The 17911-nt window shown below is 36.1% G+C and overlaps 1 protein-coding gene across 2 annotated transcripts in view; it reads right to left on the bottom strand.

Annotated features, from left to right (window-relative positions):
- ALMS1 (ALMS1 centrosome and basal body associated protein) overlaps window positions 1-17911 on the bottom strand; it is a 223286-nt gene that overhangs the window by 27165 nt on the left and 178210 nt on the right. For both annotated transcript variants that reach the window (XM_061168580.1, XM_061168579.1), the window contains one exon: window positions 15621-16783. In XM_061168580.1, the coding sequence (XP_061024563.1) occupies window positions 15621-16783 (1163 nt within the window). The remainder of the gene's footprint in view (window positions 1-15620; window positions 16784-17911) is intronic.

The raw sequence follows: 17911 nt of genomic DNA, 5'->3' as shown, positions 1-17911 counted from the left end.
CAGGAAGAAATAGAAAATATGAACAGACCAATCACAAGCACTGAAATTGAAACTGTGATTAACAATCTTCCAACAAACAAAAGCCCAGGACCAGATGGCTTCACAGGTGAATTCTATCAAACATTTAGAGAAGAGCTAACACCTATCCTTCTCAAACTCTTCCAAAATATTGCAGAGAGAGGAACACTCCCCAATTCATTCTACGAGGCCACCATCACCCTCATACCAAAACCAGACAAAGATGTCACAAAGAAAGAAAACTACAGGCCAATATCACTGATGAACATAGATGCAAAAATCCTCAACAAAATACTAGCAAACAGAATCCAAGAGCACATTAAAAGGATCATACACCATGATCAAGTGGGGTTTATTCCAGGAATGCAAGGATTCTTCAATATACGCAAATCAATCCACATGATACACCATATTAACAAATCGAAGGAGAAAAACCATATGATCTCAATAGATGCAGAGAAAGCTTTCGACAAAATTCAACAACCATTTATGATAAAAGCCCCACAGAAAGTAGGCATAGAGGGAACTTTCCTCAACATAATAAAGGCCATATATGACAAACCCACAGCCAACATCGCCCTCAATGGTGAAAAACTGAAACCATTTCCACTAAGATCAGGAACAAGACAAGGTTGCCCACTCTCACCACTTTTATTCAACATAGTCCATGGAAGTTTTAGCCACAGCAATCAGAGAAGAAAAAGAAATAAAAGGAATCCAAATTGGAAAAGAAGAAGTAAAGCTGTCACTGTTTGCAGATGACATGATACTATACATAGAGAATCCTAAAGATGCTACCAGAAAACTACTAGAGCTCATCAATGAATTTGGTAAAGTAGCAGGATACAAAATTAATGCACAGAAATCTCTTGCATTCCTATACACTGACGAAAAATCTGAAAGTGAAATTAAGAAAACACTCCCGTTTACCATTGCAACAAAAAGAATAAAATATCTAGGAATAAACCTACCTAAGGAGATAAAAGACCTGTACGCAGAAAATTATAAGACACTGATGAAAGAAATTAAAGATGATACAAATAGATGGAGAGATATACCATGTTCTTGGATTGGAAGAATCAACATTGTGAAAATGACTCTACTACCCAAAGCAATCTACAGATTCAATGCAATCCCTATCAAACTACCACTGGCATTTTTCACAGAACTAGAACAAAAAATTTCACAATTTGTATAGAAACACAAAAGACCCCGAATAGCCAAAGCAATCTTGAGAATGAAAAATGGAGCTGGAGGAATCAGGCTCCCTAACTTCAGACTACACTACAAAGCTACAGTAATCAAGACAGTATGGTACTGGCACAAAAACAGAAATATAGATCAATGGAACAGGATAGAAAGCCCAGAGATTAACCCATGTACATATGGACACCTTATCTTTGATAAAGTAGGCAAGAATATATACAGTGGAGAAAAGACAGCCTCTTCAATAAGTGGTGCTGGGAAAACTGGACAGGTACATGTAAAAGAATGAAATTAGAACACTCCCTAACACCATACACAAAAATAAACTCAAAATGGATTAAAGACCTAAATGTAAGGCCAGACACTATCAAACTCTTAGAGGAAAATATAGGCAGAACACTCTAGGACATAAATCACAGCAAGATCCTTTTTGACCCAGCTCCTAGAGAAATGGAAATAAAAACACAAATAAACAAATGGGACCTAATGAAACTTAAAAGCTTTTGTACAGCAAAGGAAACCATAAACAAGACCAAAAGACAACCCTCAGAATGGGAGAAAATATTTGCAAATGAAGCAACTGACAGAGGATTAATCTCCAAGATTTACAAGCAGCTCATGCAGCTCAATAACAAAAAAACAAACAACCCAATCCAAAAATGGGCAGAAGACCTAAATAGACATTTCTCCAAAGAAGATATACAGATTGCCAACAAACACATGAAAGAATGCTCAACATCATTAATCATTAGAGAAATGCAAATCAAAACTACAATGAGATATCATCTCACACCAGTCAGAATGGCCATCAAAAAATCTAGAAACAATAAATGCTGGAGAGGGTGTGGTGAAAAGGGAACACTCTTGCACTGTTGGTGGGAATGCAAATTGATACAGCCACTATGGAGAACAGTACGGAGGTTCCTTAAAAAACTACAAATAGAATTACCATACGACCCAGCAATCCCACTACTGGGCATATACCCTGAGAAAACCATAATTCAAAAAGAGTCATGTACCAAAATGTTCATTGCAGCTCTATTTACAATAGCCAGGACATGGAAGCAACCTAAGTGTCCATCAACAGATGAATGGATAAAGAAGATGTAGCACATATATACAATGGAATATTACTCAGCCATAAAAAGAAACGAAACTGAGTTATTTGTAGTGAGGTGGATAGACCTAGAGTCTGTCATACAGAGTGAAGTAAGTCAGAAAGAGAAAAACAAATACCGTATGCTAACACATATATATGGAATCTAAGAAAAAAAAAAAAAAGGTCATGAAGAACCTAGGGGTAAGACGGGAATAAATACACAGACCTACTAGAGAATGGACTTGAGGATATGGGGAGGGGGAAGGGTAAGCTGTGACAAAGTGAGAGAGTGGCATGGACATATATACATTACCAAACGTGAAATAGCTAGCTACTGGGAAGCAGCCGCATAGCACAGGGAGATCAGCTCGGTGGTTTGTGACCACCTAGAGGGGTGGGATAGGGAGGGTGGGAGGGAGGGAGACGCAAGAGGGAAGAGATATGGGAACATATGTATATGTATAACTGATGCACTTTGTTATAAAGCAGAAACTAACACATCATTGTAAAGCAATTATACTCCAATAAAGATGTTAAATAAATAAATAAATAAAAATAAAAAGAGCGGCCATGAACCTAGGAGTATGCTTAACTCAACCCTTGGCAGCTGAAGTTTAAAAAATTTTTTTAACGTTATCTTGGCATAGAAACTGCGTATTAATTCTATTCTTTCACTCTGCTTCTAGAAGGATTTATTATGACTAGTTTGGATGTTCAAACAGGTACTTTAGGGAGAAACTAGAACACAATGAAAAGCTTGAGAATTCTCTCATCCAGCTCATAACTAACGTTGTATGTTTGATCAGTCTGGCTGAGGTCACTTTTTAATTAATGTCACAAAGAAATTTTTATGGTTTCATATTAGAAAAGATGTGCTTCTTGTTTAAAAAAAACATGAAAAATTAAAAAGAAAAAATGTATAATCCCATAATCGTAAAATAATCTGCTAATATTTAATTTTGTTCCAGTCATATAAATACATGTAAATATTATATCTTGCTTTTTACCTCTTAGCATATAATGAAATTTATCCTTGGGTTCCAAGATACTGCTTTTGACTGTTGTTTGTCTCCATATATGTGTGATTGTAAAGAGTGATACGAAATTAGCCTGTTTTATAAAAATATAAGAAACACTGGTAAACATTTAATTAAATATACTAAAGCTCTCATTTTATTCTCTCACGGAGGTCTCTTTGTTTCGTAGTTAGTTTGTGTTGTTCATTTGCCCCACTGCTGAGAACGTGGGCAACAACTGGAAATAATGAGAGGTCAAAAATACAGAGAAATTATTCATCTTCAGCTTTTTCTCCATAAACAAAAACTGATAAATATGACTTCTTTTGTACTGACAGTAGTAAAGTATCCCTTTTCTTTGATCCCAATATACACCCAGACATTGAGAGAAAAAGATGGGAAAGGGAGGGGGAAAGAAAGAAAAAACAGGGAGAGAGAGAAAGAGCACAGAGACAAACACAGCAAGAACATAAGAGAAGGAGAGGAGAAAAGGAGTAACCAGAAGAACAAGAGAGATACACAGCAGAGACAGTGAGACAAGAGACAGGGTGGGGTGGGGTGGAGGAGAGCACAAGTGCACAGAATGCGGGTGCACAGAGGCAGAGAGAAAGAACACAGAAGTAGACAGGGTGCAAAGACACTGTAATAAGAGAAAAGCATGAACTATAGAGCCTGGGGACAGCCTGCATAGACACAGCAGAGAGAGGCACAGAAAGAATAAGTCAAAGAAAGAGTAGGTGTAATCAAAGGAAGAAGGGAAGAACAAGCAGGCAGTAGCACTTATTCCCTTATATTCACTCTTAACCCCTCAAATGTACATGTCCTGGGTACACATGTTCAGGGAAAAAAAGCATTAGCATATCTAAGGAAACCTGGGTTAAAGATAAGATAGGCAGTTCAAAAAAGAAGAAATACGGTCAATAAACACACAAAAGAAACTAAAAACTCCGTGTGATTAAAGAAATGTGGATCAGGATAGATACATTTCTGGCCTATGTGGCAAATATTAACAAGAATGCTATTGGCAGGTATTGACCAAAATATTATTACACATTACTGGTGAACAAATAATTGAATCAACATTTCAGAAGGATAACTTAGTAGTGTGGATTAAACATTTTTAATGTGCATACTTGGTAACCCAGAAATTCCATGTTTAGAAATGTTTCTCAAGGAAATTGAAAAATTCAAAGAGAAGTAACAAGACTACCCATTGAAGTGCAGACTATGATAAAGAAAAATTCAAAAAATACTTAAGTATCTGTCATTAGGGACTAACTATTATATTTATACAATGGAACCCATAAAGCTATTAAAAATGACTACATAAATCTTTATTTACTGCATAGAAAGATGTCTATGATATACTAAGTGCAGAGCTTCAAAACAATATACATAGTATGATTTCATTTTTTTGGACTGTTGTTTCTCTCCATGTATGAACATGATTGTGAAGACTGGTATGAAATCAGCCTGTTTTATAAAAGTGTAGGAAACACTGGTAAACATTTAATTAAACATTAATAAAGCTCTCATTTTATGCTCTCATGGAGTTCTTCATTTGATATTTAGCTTCATTAGATTGCAGACCTAATAAAATAGATCCAAGATAGGCAGTAGGTATGTGAATCATAAAATAAAAACCTGGAAGCTTATCTATAATGTTAATCACGACTATTTCAGGATGGTGAGAATTATGGGTGATTTCCAAGGTCTTTATATTTTATATATTATCTAAACTCTTTATATTTAGTTATCTTTTTACTTTTATACTCAAAAGTAATAAAATATCTTTTTTGACAAAAGTATTTAGTAATAAAGAGACGAGAGAGATGTAAAGTGGTAGAAGCATCAACCACAGGGAAGCCCTCCACTCCAGTCTATGATAAGGAGAGACATAAGCATGGTTCGAGCTGAGAGGAAGGAGCCTACAGAAAAGGAAGAAATCGAATATAAAAAAGAGAGAAAACAAAACTGACAAAACAGATAATGGATTTTAGAAAATATGACAGCACAGAGACCTTAATGAACCTTTTCTTTCATAACTGAAAGACACAAACAAAAAGCATCAAAAAGTAAAAAAATAGGGCTTCCCTGGTGGCGCAGTGGTTGAGAATCTGCCTGCCAAGGCAGGGGACATGGGTTCGAGCCCTGGTCAGGGAAGATCCCACATGCCGTGGAGCAACTAATCCTGTGTGCCACAGCTACTGAGCCTGTGCTCTAGAGCCCATGAGCCATAACTACTGAGCCCATGTGCCACAACTACTGAAGCCCACATGCCTAGAGCCCGTGCTCTACAATGAGAAGCCACCACAATGAGAAGCCTGCGCACCACAACGAAGAGTAGCCCCCGCTTGCCACAACCAGAGAAAGCCCATGCACAAAGACCCAACGCAGTCAAAATAAATAAATAAATAAATAAATTTATTAAAAATGTAAAAAAATATTCAGAATCTAGGGAACAGACTCAACTCACACTACAAAATTCCAGAAATAATATCTAAAGAAACAACTGGGAATAAATATAAGGAGCCACCACAAAGCTCTCCCTACACAAAGTACCATACAGAAGGGTAAAAGGTGAGTCAACAATTCAAAATATCCCACTGGTATCTCAGAAAAGGGACTGAGGTAATAAGTGGCCCAGGAGAAAGATAAATGTCCCAATTGGAGACACGTTCCCCGTGAAAAAATAGCTCCTTATGCCCTTGCCAGAATGGTTTACTGTATGCCTGCTCTGGCCAGGAAGAAGTCAGAAAAAGGGATGGGAAATAACCTTTTAAGTCTAAATATCTTAGTTTTATTACTAAGATTTGCTAGAAAAAAATAAGGCCTTAGCCATGACACTGCCCACACAACAATGCTATGAAAGCAGCTGCCAGGTGACTTTACAGTAGTGTAATAGCAAAACCCCAATGGCATGTCCTATAGAACAAGATACTTTCCTCACCTCCACACTTGATAAGGTGGCCATCAATTCATGAGTTTCAAAACAATGGCAGAGAAAAATGTCACCTACTGTAGCTGTCCAGAGTCCTAGAATCAATTACTATCTTTCTGCCTTTCCCAAACTCTGAGGGGCAAAAGAAATACAAGCCATACACAATGAGCCTTCAAGTTCATGTCCTACGAAGGGGACTCAAGCAGTATCTTGTAAATAGGTAATAAGGTCGTCAAATGTGATCAAATAAATGGCTGTGATCAAATAAATGGTTTCCACAGAACTGTTTTGAGACAAAGGTAATCTGCAACCAAAAGAAAAGGATTTATGAAAATATTCTATAGCATTAAAGTGGAAGAAAGGGGGCTTCCCTGGTGGCGCAGTGGTTAAGAATCCGCCTGTCAATGTAGGGGACACGGGTTCAAGCCCTGGTCCGGGAAGATCCCATATGCTGCAGAGCAACAAAGCCAGGGTGCCACAATTACTGAGCCTGTGCTCTAGAGCCCACGAGCCACAAGTACTGAGCTCATGCACCACAACTACTGAAGCCTGCGTGCCTAGAGACCGTGCTCCACAACAAGAGGAGCCACGGCACTGAGAAGCTCACGCACCACAATGAAGAGTAGCCCCTGCTCACCGCAACTAGAGAAAGCCCGGGCGCAGCAATGAAGACCCAACACAGCCAAAACTAAATAAATAAAATAAATAAATTTATAAAGAAAAAAGTGGAAGAAAGGAAGGAAAAAAAGAAGGGAAAGAATTTATTTTGCCAGAAGGTTTACCCATTTTAGTCAATAAAGAATTTGTACTCTCACTCTAGAGAAAATTTTAAAAGAACATGGACTTAATGAAATGGATCCAAGATAAGCTCGGACAATACAGGGAGACTAAAAGGTAGCTGACAAATTAACACACTTCATCAAAAAATTAATGAATGTCTGCCATGTGTTGGAAAACCAAGGACAGGTACCAAAGGAAAAAAACTGACAGAAATGAAGGGAGACATAGACAATTCAATATTAATAGCTGGAGACTGCAATATTACACTTTCAAAATGGATAGAAAAACTCGACAGACCAATAAGGAAATAGAAGGCTTGAACAACACTATAATCCAACTAGACCTAAAGACATATACATAATACTCCAACCAACAGAAGCAGAATACACATTCTTCTGAGGGCACATATAATGTTCTCCAGGAGACACCATATGCTAGGCCATAAAACAAGTCACAATACATTTACAAATTATACAAACTACGTTTTCTGACCACAATGGAATGAAACTAGAAATCAATAAGGAAATTTGGGATTTTCAAAAACATAGAGAAATTAAACGACACACTCTTAACTACCAATGTTCAAAGAAGAAATCACAAGGGCAATTAGAAAATACTTTGAGATGAATGAAAATGAAAGCAAAACATACCAAAACCTTTGGGATGCAGTGAAGGCAGAGCTTACAGATATTTGTATCTGTAAATGTCCATATTAAAAGAAGAAAGATTTCGAAACTATAACCTCACCTTCAACCTTAAGAAACCAGAAAAAGAAGACCAAATAAAACCCAAAGCAGGCAAAATGAAGGAAATTATATAGATTAGAATGAAAATAAATGAATCAGAGAATCAAAAAAAGAGAAAAATCAAAGAAATCAAAAGTTGGTTCTTTGAAACGGTCAACAAAAATGGACAAATCTTTAGCTAGAATTCACCAAAGGAAAAAAGGGGAAAACTCAAATCATTTACATTAAGAATGAACCAAGGGATGTTACTACCAATCACACAGAAATTAAAAAGGATCATAAGGGAATATTATGAACAATCACATGTCAAAAAATTAGGTAACCTAGATGAAATAGACAAATTCCTAGAAAAACAACCTAGCAAAACTGACTCAAGCAAAAATAGAAAATCTGAACAGACCTATAATAAGGACAGAGGCTGAGTCAGTAATCAGAAAACACCCCCCAAAGAAAAGCCCAGGCCCAAACTGGGGAATTCTAAAAAACATTTAAAGTAGAATTAACAACAACCATTCACAAACTCAAAAAGCAACATCATCATCAAAACAAAATGAGAAGAAGGATCACTTCCCAATTCTTTCTATAAGGAGAGTATTACCCTGATAAAAAAGGCAAAGATACAGTAAGACTACAGACCAATACCCCTTATGAATATAGAAGGAAAATCCTCAACAAAATACTAGCAAACTGAATCCAGCAACACAGAAGAGGGATTATACATCAAAACCAAGAGGAATTTATCCCAGGAAGGCAAAGTTGGTTCAATATATGATTATCAATCAACGTAACACACCATCTTCATAAAGAAAACATAGGATCATTTCTTTATACATAGAAAAAGCATATGGCAAAACCCAAAACCCTTCCATAATAAAAACACTGAACAAAACAGGAATAGAAGAGAATTTCCTCAACCTGATAAAGGGCATTTATAAAAAACCTCACAGGGGCTTCCCTGGTGGCGCAGTAGTTGAGAATCTGCCTGCTAATGCAGGGGAAACGGGTTCGAGCCCTGGTCTGGGAAGATCCCACATGCTGCGGAGCCACTGGGCCCGTGAGCCACAACTACTGAGCCTGCGCGTCTGGAGCCTGTGCTCCGCAACAAGAGAGGCCACGATAGTGAGAGGCCCGCACACCGCGATGAAGAGTGGCCTCCACTTGCCGCAACTAGAGAAAGCCCTAGCACAGAAACGAAGACCCAACATAGGAATCAATCAATCAATCAATCAATCAATCTTTAAAAAAAAAAAACCAAAAAACCTCACAGCTAACATCATGATTAATGACCAGAAAGATTTCTCCTTAAAATCAGGAACAAGACAAGGATATTCATTCGTAACACTTCGATTCAACACAGTACTGGAGGTTCTAGCAAGGGCAACTAGGCAAGAAAAAGAGATAAATGACATGACATCGGAAAGAAGAAGGAAAACTATCTCTATTTGCAAATGACACAATATTTTATATAGAAAACACTAAGGAACACACGAACACACACACAAACACAAATTACTCAAACTTATAAGCAACTTTAGCAAAGTTGCAGGAACCAAAATAAATACAAAAATCAGTAATATTCCTGTACAAGGAAAATTCCCAAAATGAACTTAAGAAAACAATACTAGTTACAATGGTATCAAAAAGAATAAAATACTCAGGGATACTTTTAACAACAGAAGTGTCAAACTACAAAGAAGTGGAACCCACAAAAATCGCTGAAGAAATTAAAGATGACCTAAATAAATGGAAAAACACCCCAGTTCATGGATTAGAAGATTTAATATCGTTATGACAGCAGTACTCCCTAAATTTTTCTACAGTTTCAATGCAATCCCTACCCAAGATTCAAGTTGTCTTCTTTTTTTTCTTTTTGGCAGAAATTGACAAGCTGGTCTGAATACTCCTATGACCTAAGAATAGATAAAACAATCTTGAAAAAGAAAAAACAAAGTTGGAGGATTCACACTAATTAGACAGTGTGGTAGTGGCAGAAAGACTGACATATAGATCCATAAAATAGGGTTTATAGTCTAGAATAAACCCTTACATTTATAATCAATCGCTTTTTTTTCATTTTTTAAGTTTATTTGTATTTTTCTGATTTTTTTTTTCTTATGATCAATTGATTTTTGCCAAGGGTGCCCAGACAATTCAATGGAAGAAAGAATAGTCTTTGCAACAAATGGTACTAAGACACTGGATATCTACAGGCAAAAGAATAAAACTGTACTACCTCAACGCCACATACAAAAGTTAACTAAAAAATGATCATAGAAAAGTAAGAACTAAAATTATAAAACTTTTAGAAGAAAAAAAAGAGTAAATATTTTGTAACCTTGGGTTAGACAATAGTTTTAGATATGACATGAAAAGCACAAGTGACAAAAGAAGAAACAGACAAATTGTACTTTGTCAAAATTAAAACTTTTGTACCACAAATAAAATCATCAAGAAAGTGAAAAGGACGGCACAGAATGTAAGAACATGTTTGCAAAACATATCCTAATAAGGGACTTGTATTCAGAATAGACAAACACAATTCAGTAATAAAATGACAAATAAGCCAATTTTAAAATGGGCAAAGGATCAGAATAGACATTTCTCTAAAGGTAAACAAATGGCCAATAAGCATATGAAAAGATGCTCAACATCTTAGTCATTAGCGAAATGCAAATTAAAATCATTAAAAAGTGAGATACCTCTTCACACCCATTAAGATAGCTATTATCAAAAGACAGACAACAAGTGTTGATGAGGATGTAGACAAACTGAAATATGATCCAGGTGGGAATATAAAATGGTGCAGCCACTTTGGAAAACACTTTGGCAGTTACTCAGAAGCTTAAACAGAGTTACCATATGATCCAGCAATTCTACTCCTAGGTATATATGTAAGAAAATTGAAGAAACATGTCCACACAAAAACCTGTACATTAATGTTTACAGCAGCATTTTTCATAATGGCCAAAAAAGCAAAACAATCCACATGTTCAACAACTCATGAATAAACATGTTGTATATGTATTTGAAATACTGTTTGTTACTGTTCATAACAAACAACAAGTACTGATTCCTGCTACAAAATGGATGAACCTTGAAAATATTAAGTAAAAGAAGCCAGACACAAAAGGCCACACATTGCATGATTTGCTTATATAAAATGTCCCCAATAGGCAAATCCATAGAGACAGAAAGTAGATTAATGGTTGAAGGCTAGGAAATGACTGTGAAGGGGCACAGGGTTTCTTTTCGGTATGACAAAAAGTTCTGGAATTAGTGGTGACAGTTGTATAACCTCCTCTGAATATACTAAAAACCACTGAATTGCATACTTTACAAGAATGAATTGTAAGGTATGTAAATTTTATTTTTAAAAAATCAATAGAGATTGACCAACACTGAGACATACCCTGGGAAAGTAAGAAAACTTAGATTTTAAAAACACAACAACAATCCAGGATCAAATAGGGAAAAATTATTAGGGTTGCCTCTGGCACAGAAATATTAATTGTATGTGCCCAAAAACAGGGAGCAAATCTGACTGAGTTTTGGATTAAAGATTATTATTCAAAAGTTTTATACCCAAACAAATTGTTATTCCTATACAAAGGTTACAGAATGATAATCTCAAATTTATAAGAACTGAAGAGATGCTCACTCCTGAACAACTGTTGAAAAATCTAGCTAAACAGTAAAATTATTTAAATTAATAAACTCACAAACAGTTACGCTGAAAAGACTCATGATATTGACCCTCTTTAAAAAACACATAAAATGGTGATTTTGCTTATAACATGGAAGAAAAATGCTATACTTCTTAAAAATAAAGCTAATCAATACAGTAGTAATACTACCATAATGAACTGAGACAACATTCACAAAATTAACGGATATTGTAATGTTGGGGGAAGTGTGTGTAGGTGGGGAGTGGGGAGAAGTAGGGCAAGTGCAACCAGTTTCTTAATTTTTCATATAATGGAGTCAATAGATACTATTTCATATCTGAGTGGTACATTGAGACAGTGGCTTAAGCATATTTGTTAATTACATGGCTGCTAAGTTAGCAAAAAAACAACTCAAAGAAAATCATATAGCAATAAAAAAAATTGAAAACAGTAAGAAATCATTAAAAATGATAAGAAACCCTGAAGAACCAAAACAATTTTGAAAGAGAACAACAAAGTTGGAGGATTCACACTTCCTGATTTCAAAACGGTAATACAATAACAGTGTGGTACTGGCATAAAGATAAATAGATCAATGGACTAGAATAGAGAGCCCAGAAATAAACCTTTGTGCCACATGGTCAAATGATCTCTGACCCTTGACAAGGGGCCAAGACCATTCAACAGGAAAAGAGCCGTCTCCTTAACAAATGGTGCTGGGAAAACTGGATATCCACATGCTCTTAAAAAGAATGAAATGGGGAAAAAAGAAAAAGAATGAAGTTGGAGCCTTATCTTACATCGTATACAAAAATTACCTCAAAATGGATTAAAGACCTAAAACCATAACATTCTTGGAAGAACACACAGGGGAAAAGCTTCATGGCATTGGACTTGGTAATGACTTCTTAGATATGACACCAAAAGCACAGGCAGCAAAAGAAAAACTCGACAATTGGGACTACATCAATATTAAAAATTTCTGGGCATCAAAGGACACAATCAACAAAGGTGAGAAGGCAACCCACTGATTGGGAGAAAAATTTATAAATCATGTATCTGATAAGAGGTTAATACTCAGAATATGTAAAGAACTTCTACAACTCAATGACCAAAAAATAACGCGATTCAAGAATGGGCAAAGTACTTGAATAGACATTTCTCCAAAGATGATATACAAATGGCCAAGAAGTATATAAAAAGATGCTCAATATAATCATGAAAGAAATGCAAATCAAAAACATATCGCTTCATACACATTAGGATGCCACTATAAAAAAAAAAACAGAAAATAACAAGTGTTGACAAAGATGTGGAAAAAGTGGAACCATTGTGTGCTGTTGGTGGGACTGTAAAATGGGCAGCTGCTGTGGAAAACAGTAGGGTGGTTCCTCAAATAATTAAAAATAGAACTACCATATAATCCAGCCATTCCACTTCTGGATATGTAACCCCCAAAATTGAAAGCAGGATCTTGAATGGATATTTGTACACTCATGTTCATAGCAGCATTATTCACAATGGTCTAAAGGTGGAAGCAACACAAGTATCTATTAACGGATGGATGAATGAATGAACAAACAAAATGTGGTATATACATACAATGCAGTATCATTCAGTCTTAAAAAAAAGACAATCCTGTCAGACAGTACAACACTGATGATCCCTGAGGACATTATGCTAAGTGAAATTAACTTGTTACTTAAAGACAAATACTGTATTCCAATTACGTGAGGTACCTAGAGTAGTCAAATTCTTAGAATGGTGTTTGCTAGGGGCTTGAGCATAAGGTGGAATGGGGAGTTGCTATTTGAGTCAGTGTAGAAATTCAGTTTTGCAAGATGAAAAGAGTTCTAGAGATGGGTGACGGTGATGTCTGCACAACAATATGAATGTATTTAATACCATAAAACTACACCATGCACAAAAACAAATTCAAAATGGATTAAAGACTTAAATGTAAGAACTGAAACCACAACCAAAAAAAGAGACAAAACTTCTTGAAGAAAACATAGGCACTAAGCTCTTTGACACTGATCTTACTAATTTTTTTTTGCATATGTCTCGTCAGGCAAGGGAAACAAAACCAAAAATAAACAAATGGGACTACATCAAACTAAAGAGCTTTTCCACAGTGAAGGGAACTATCATCTACTGAATGGGAGAAGATATCTGCAAGCAATCTATCTGATAAGGGGTTAATACCCAGAATATACAAAGAACTCATACAGCTCAACATCAAAAACCCAAACAACCTGATTTTAAAAAATGGGCAAAGGATCTGAATAGACATTTTTGCAAAGAAGACATACAGATGGCCAAGAGGCACATGAAAAGATGCTCAACATCATTAATCATCAGGGAAATGAAAATCAAAACCACAATGAGATATCACCTTGCACTTGTCAGAATGGCTATTAGCAAAATACAACAAGTACTGGCAAGGATGAAGAGAAAAGGGAACACTCGTGCACTGTTGGCGGGAATGTAAATTGGTGCAGCCACTATGGAAAACAGTTTGGAGGCTCCTCACAAAATTAAAAACAGAACTATCACATGATCCAACAATTAACATATGGGTATTTTTCTGAAGAAAACAAAAACACTAATTCGAAAAGGTATATACACCCCTATGTTCACTGCAGCATTATTTACAATAGCCAAGATATGGAAGCAACCTAAATGCCCATGGATAAAGAGAATGTGGTGTATGTATTTATGAAATGGAATATTGCTCAGCCATGAAAAGAATGAAATCTTGCCATTTGCAACAACATGGATGGACCTAGAGGGTATTATGCTAAGTGAAATCTAAAAACCAAAACAAACAAACATAATAAAACAGAAACAGAGTTATAGATAGAAAACAAACAGGTGGTTGTCAGAGGGGAGGTGGTGAAGGGAGGAAAGAAATAAGTGAGGGAGATTAAGAAGTCCAAACTTCCATTTGTAAAATAAATGAGTCACGGGTATTAAGTGTACAGTGTGGGGAATATAGTCAATAACTATGTAATATCTTCGCATAGTGACATATCGTAACTAGACTTACCATGGTGTTTGAAATGTATAGAAAAATCAAATCACTATTTTGTGCACAGGAACTAACATAATGTTGTAGATTAATTATACTTCAGAAACAAAATAACAAACTCATAGAAAGAGATCAGATTTGTGGTTAACAGAGGCAATGGGTGGGGGGAGGGAGTGGGAATTGGTTGAGGGCAGTCAAACTTCCAGTTATAAGGTAAACAACTCTTAGGGATGTAATGTACAACATGATAAATAAAACTAACACTGCTGTATATTATAGATGAAAGTGGTTAAGAGAGTAAATCCTAAGAGTTCTCATCACAAGGAAAATATTTTTTTCAATGTCTTTAATTTTGTATCTGTATGAGATGATAGATGTTCACTAAACTAAACGAGAGAAATTTAAGAAGTCTTAGTACCAGAAATATCTGTAATGCTTTTGAAAATTTTGCTTGCTTTTATATTAGAGTTATGTAAGTGATCACAAAATTCTAGCAACACTAATTGCTAGAAAACATAAAGCAATATTTGTGGCTCATTTTTAGCAACCATATCCACAAGGTATCAACTTGCCTTCCCATCACTCTTAATTCTTCATGAATTTATTTTTCAAATCATGTTGTAGCTCACCCCTCCCTGGCTTCAGTCTAATTTTCCATCATTCCAATTCTTCATTTACTTAAAAAACAATCATATCATATTACTTATATATGTATGTGTCTGTGTGTGTGTGTGTGCTTAAAAGCACCTCAAAATTTCTTAAAAGACAGGGGGGAATGAATAAACAAAAACCGACAGGCAGAAAAACCAGGCAATATTGTTCAGAATGGAGGTCATTCTAAACTTGAAGCTCCCCTGTACCAAAGGTATAGACTTTGCAGATTTTGAAGCATTTAGCAGCAAAGCCTTTCATCCAAAGGGTAATTCGTAAATGAGTGTTGATGAAAAGAATGACAACTCAAACAGTACTGTACTACACTTTCTCACTCTTTTCCAGCTGGTAAGAAATGTTATAGTGAGGAAAGGGCAATTGGCTTTTTTTCACCTGTGTGCAAAGTTTAACTAAAAAGTCCATGAAAAATGCAGTCACATTGCCAGATGGAATTTGTAGCCATGTACCTGGACGTGTTTCCTTCTGTTGTGCTCTGAAGTAATTTGGGGATAACCTGTATTCAATGGTTTCTTGTTTTTCTTGCTCCGCTTCTCAAGGTATCTCCTCTGATGGTCGGTGATGCTGCTGTATAATTTAATTCGCCTGGGTGACAAACAAACTCTTTCATGGCCAAAAGCATGGATCAGTCGGGCAGTATCAATGGTGGAAATAGAGCTGCTCCTCTCATGCAGAGTCACTTCCTTATCTGTTTGGGTCAATATATCTGATTCCACAGAAGTGGTGGTGGAAAGGATGTTGGTGGCAGTATCTGTGAGCAGCTCACTCTCCTCTGAGTGTCTAGAATCTGAAGAAGTGTTATTTATATAATGAAAACCTGGCTGTTTTCTCAGAATATATTTATCAAATTTAATCTGTTCAATTTTAATCTGATTGGACCTCCCAGCTTGATGAGTAGAAAGAACCTTGTTTTTTTTAAGATCACCTGTGTTTTTATGGCATTTCTCCAGGCTTTTATACCGTTTCTTTTTCTGAAGCTTGTTGTTCTGCTGTTGCTGTCTACCACTGCATTCCTTAACATCCTGTTCCCCCTTGCTATCATCCTGTGTACTTTCTGAGGGCTGCAGAGAATGTGTGATGGGATGTTGAAGAAGTTTCGCCAAACGATCAAGTCGCTCCACCAAGGAAAGTTCCTTCTTGGCACTGAACTCAGGAGGTTTCTGTTGCCTCTGTCGCTCCTGATACCTGTTCCAGAGTTCATTTAAACTCACAGTGTGCTGAGCTGCTAACTCTGGGGTGGCCTTATGATCCCTTTTTAGGTCATTAACTTGTTTGTCATATTTTGGAAAATCTCTAGCCTGACTTTTAGTAGTATGCTGTACTTCTTTGTTTTCCAAGTTTACATTGATACTGAGGCGCTCTATTGTGGTAAAATCTGACTTTGTCTTTGCCACATTTTGATAAGAGGAAGGAAGAAAAGTGTGTTCTCTTTGTTTGTCTGGATGATGCTGAAAGGAATCTTTCCAAGAATGCCTCATGAAAACTCTTCTTCCTAAGGGTTCATGGCAAAAATCTTGATCACTTGGTAGGTGCACTGGATGATGAAAGTAAAACTTAGCTGACCTGAAGACAGAATGGGTGGTATTTTCAAATTCTGAATGACATCTGGACTCTGAAAAGGCAGGAAAAAAAAAAGATTTTGAAGGACTTTCAAAATATTTGTATTCCCTTTAGAAGTAGTATTCACATTTAATTCTTTAGATACAAAACAAAGACTGAAGAAAAGAATGGTCTATATAAAGATTCAGAAAATTCACTGCCTGGACAAAGGATTCATGCCTTGTGCCTAGTGGCCAGATTGGCATGGTAATAGTTTAAGAGACTCAGGATCAAAAGACCCAGATTCTGGGCTGGATTCTGCCACAGACTGGCTGTATGACCTTGAGGAGGGCATTTTGGTTCCTGGGATTGTAACAGCAGCTGTTATGTATTACTGCTTGCTATGTGTGGGGTATTATGATATATGCTGTATATCTGTTTTTTTCCCTTTTTGTGAACCACCTTAATTTTTGGTATTGTGGTAAAATACACCTAATATAAATTACCATCTTCCATCTTCACATTTTGACAGTCATTCTATATCAAAATAGGCATTTTAAGATGTAGAACATCTTAACAACTATAAACCGTAATTGTAAACATTAATTCAGTTTCCATATACATTTTTAGAGTTCTAAGTCATGGAAGAAACAGACATACACATGAAACAAAGTATCACTTGTAACTATGGGATCCATTTTACCTTCTCTATAGATTATTGGTAATCAGAATTTTCACTAAATACTCTGGGAATCCCTAAGACAATTTCCCCAAAATATAGTGGGACACATGGAATCTGCTTTTATATCTAAAGTATAAAAAGACTCTCAAAACTCCCAATGAACAAAAGTCCAGGACCAGGTGGCTTCACTGCTGAATTCTACCAAACATTTAAGGAAGAATTAATATGAAAGATTCTCAGACTCTTCCAATAAGCAAAACAGGAGAGAACACTTCCAAACTTATTTTATAAGGCCCACATTACCCTGTTATCCAGACATTACCTAGATACCAAGTGTAGATACACTACAAGAAAATTACAAGCCAATATCCCTGATGAACATAGATGCAAAAAAAAAATCAAACAAAATATTAGCACACCAAATTCAATAATATATTAAAAGGATTATACAATATGATCAAGTGGGATTTATTCCAGGGATGCAAGGATGGTTCAACATCTATAAATCAATCAATATGG

Source organism: Eubalaena glacialis, chromosome 14 (genome assembly GCF_028564815.1).
Source record: "Eubalaena glacialis isolate mEubGla1 chromosome 14, mEubGla1.1.hap2.+ XY, whole genome shotgun sequence".
In the NCBI taxonomy this organism is placed as follows: domain Eukaryota; kingdom Metazoa; phylum Chordata; class Mammalia; order Artiodactyla; family Balaenidae; genus Eubalaena; species Eubalaena glacialis.
This window is presented reverse-complemented; position numbering and strand designations above follow the sequence as displayed.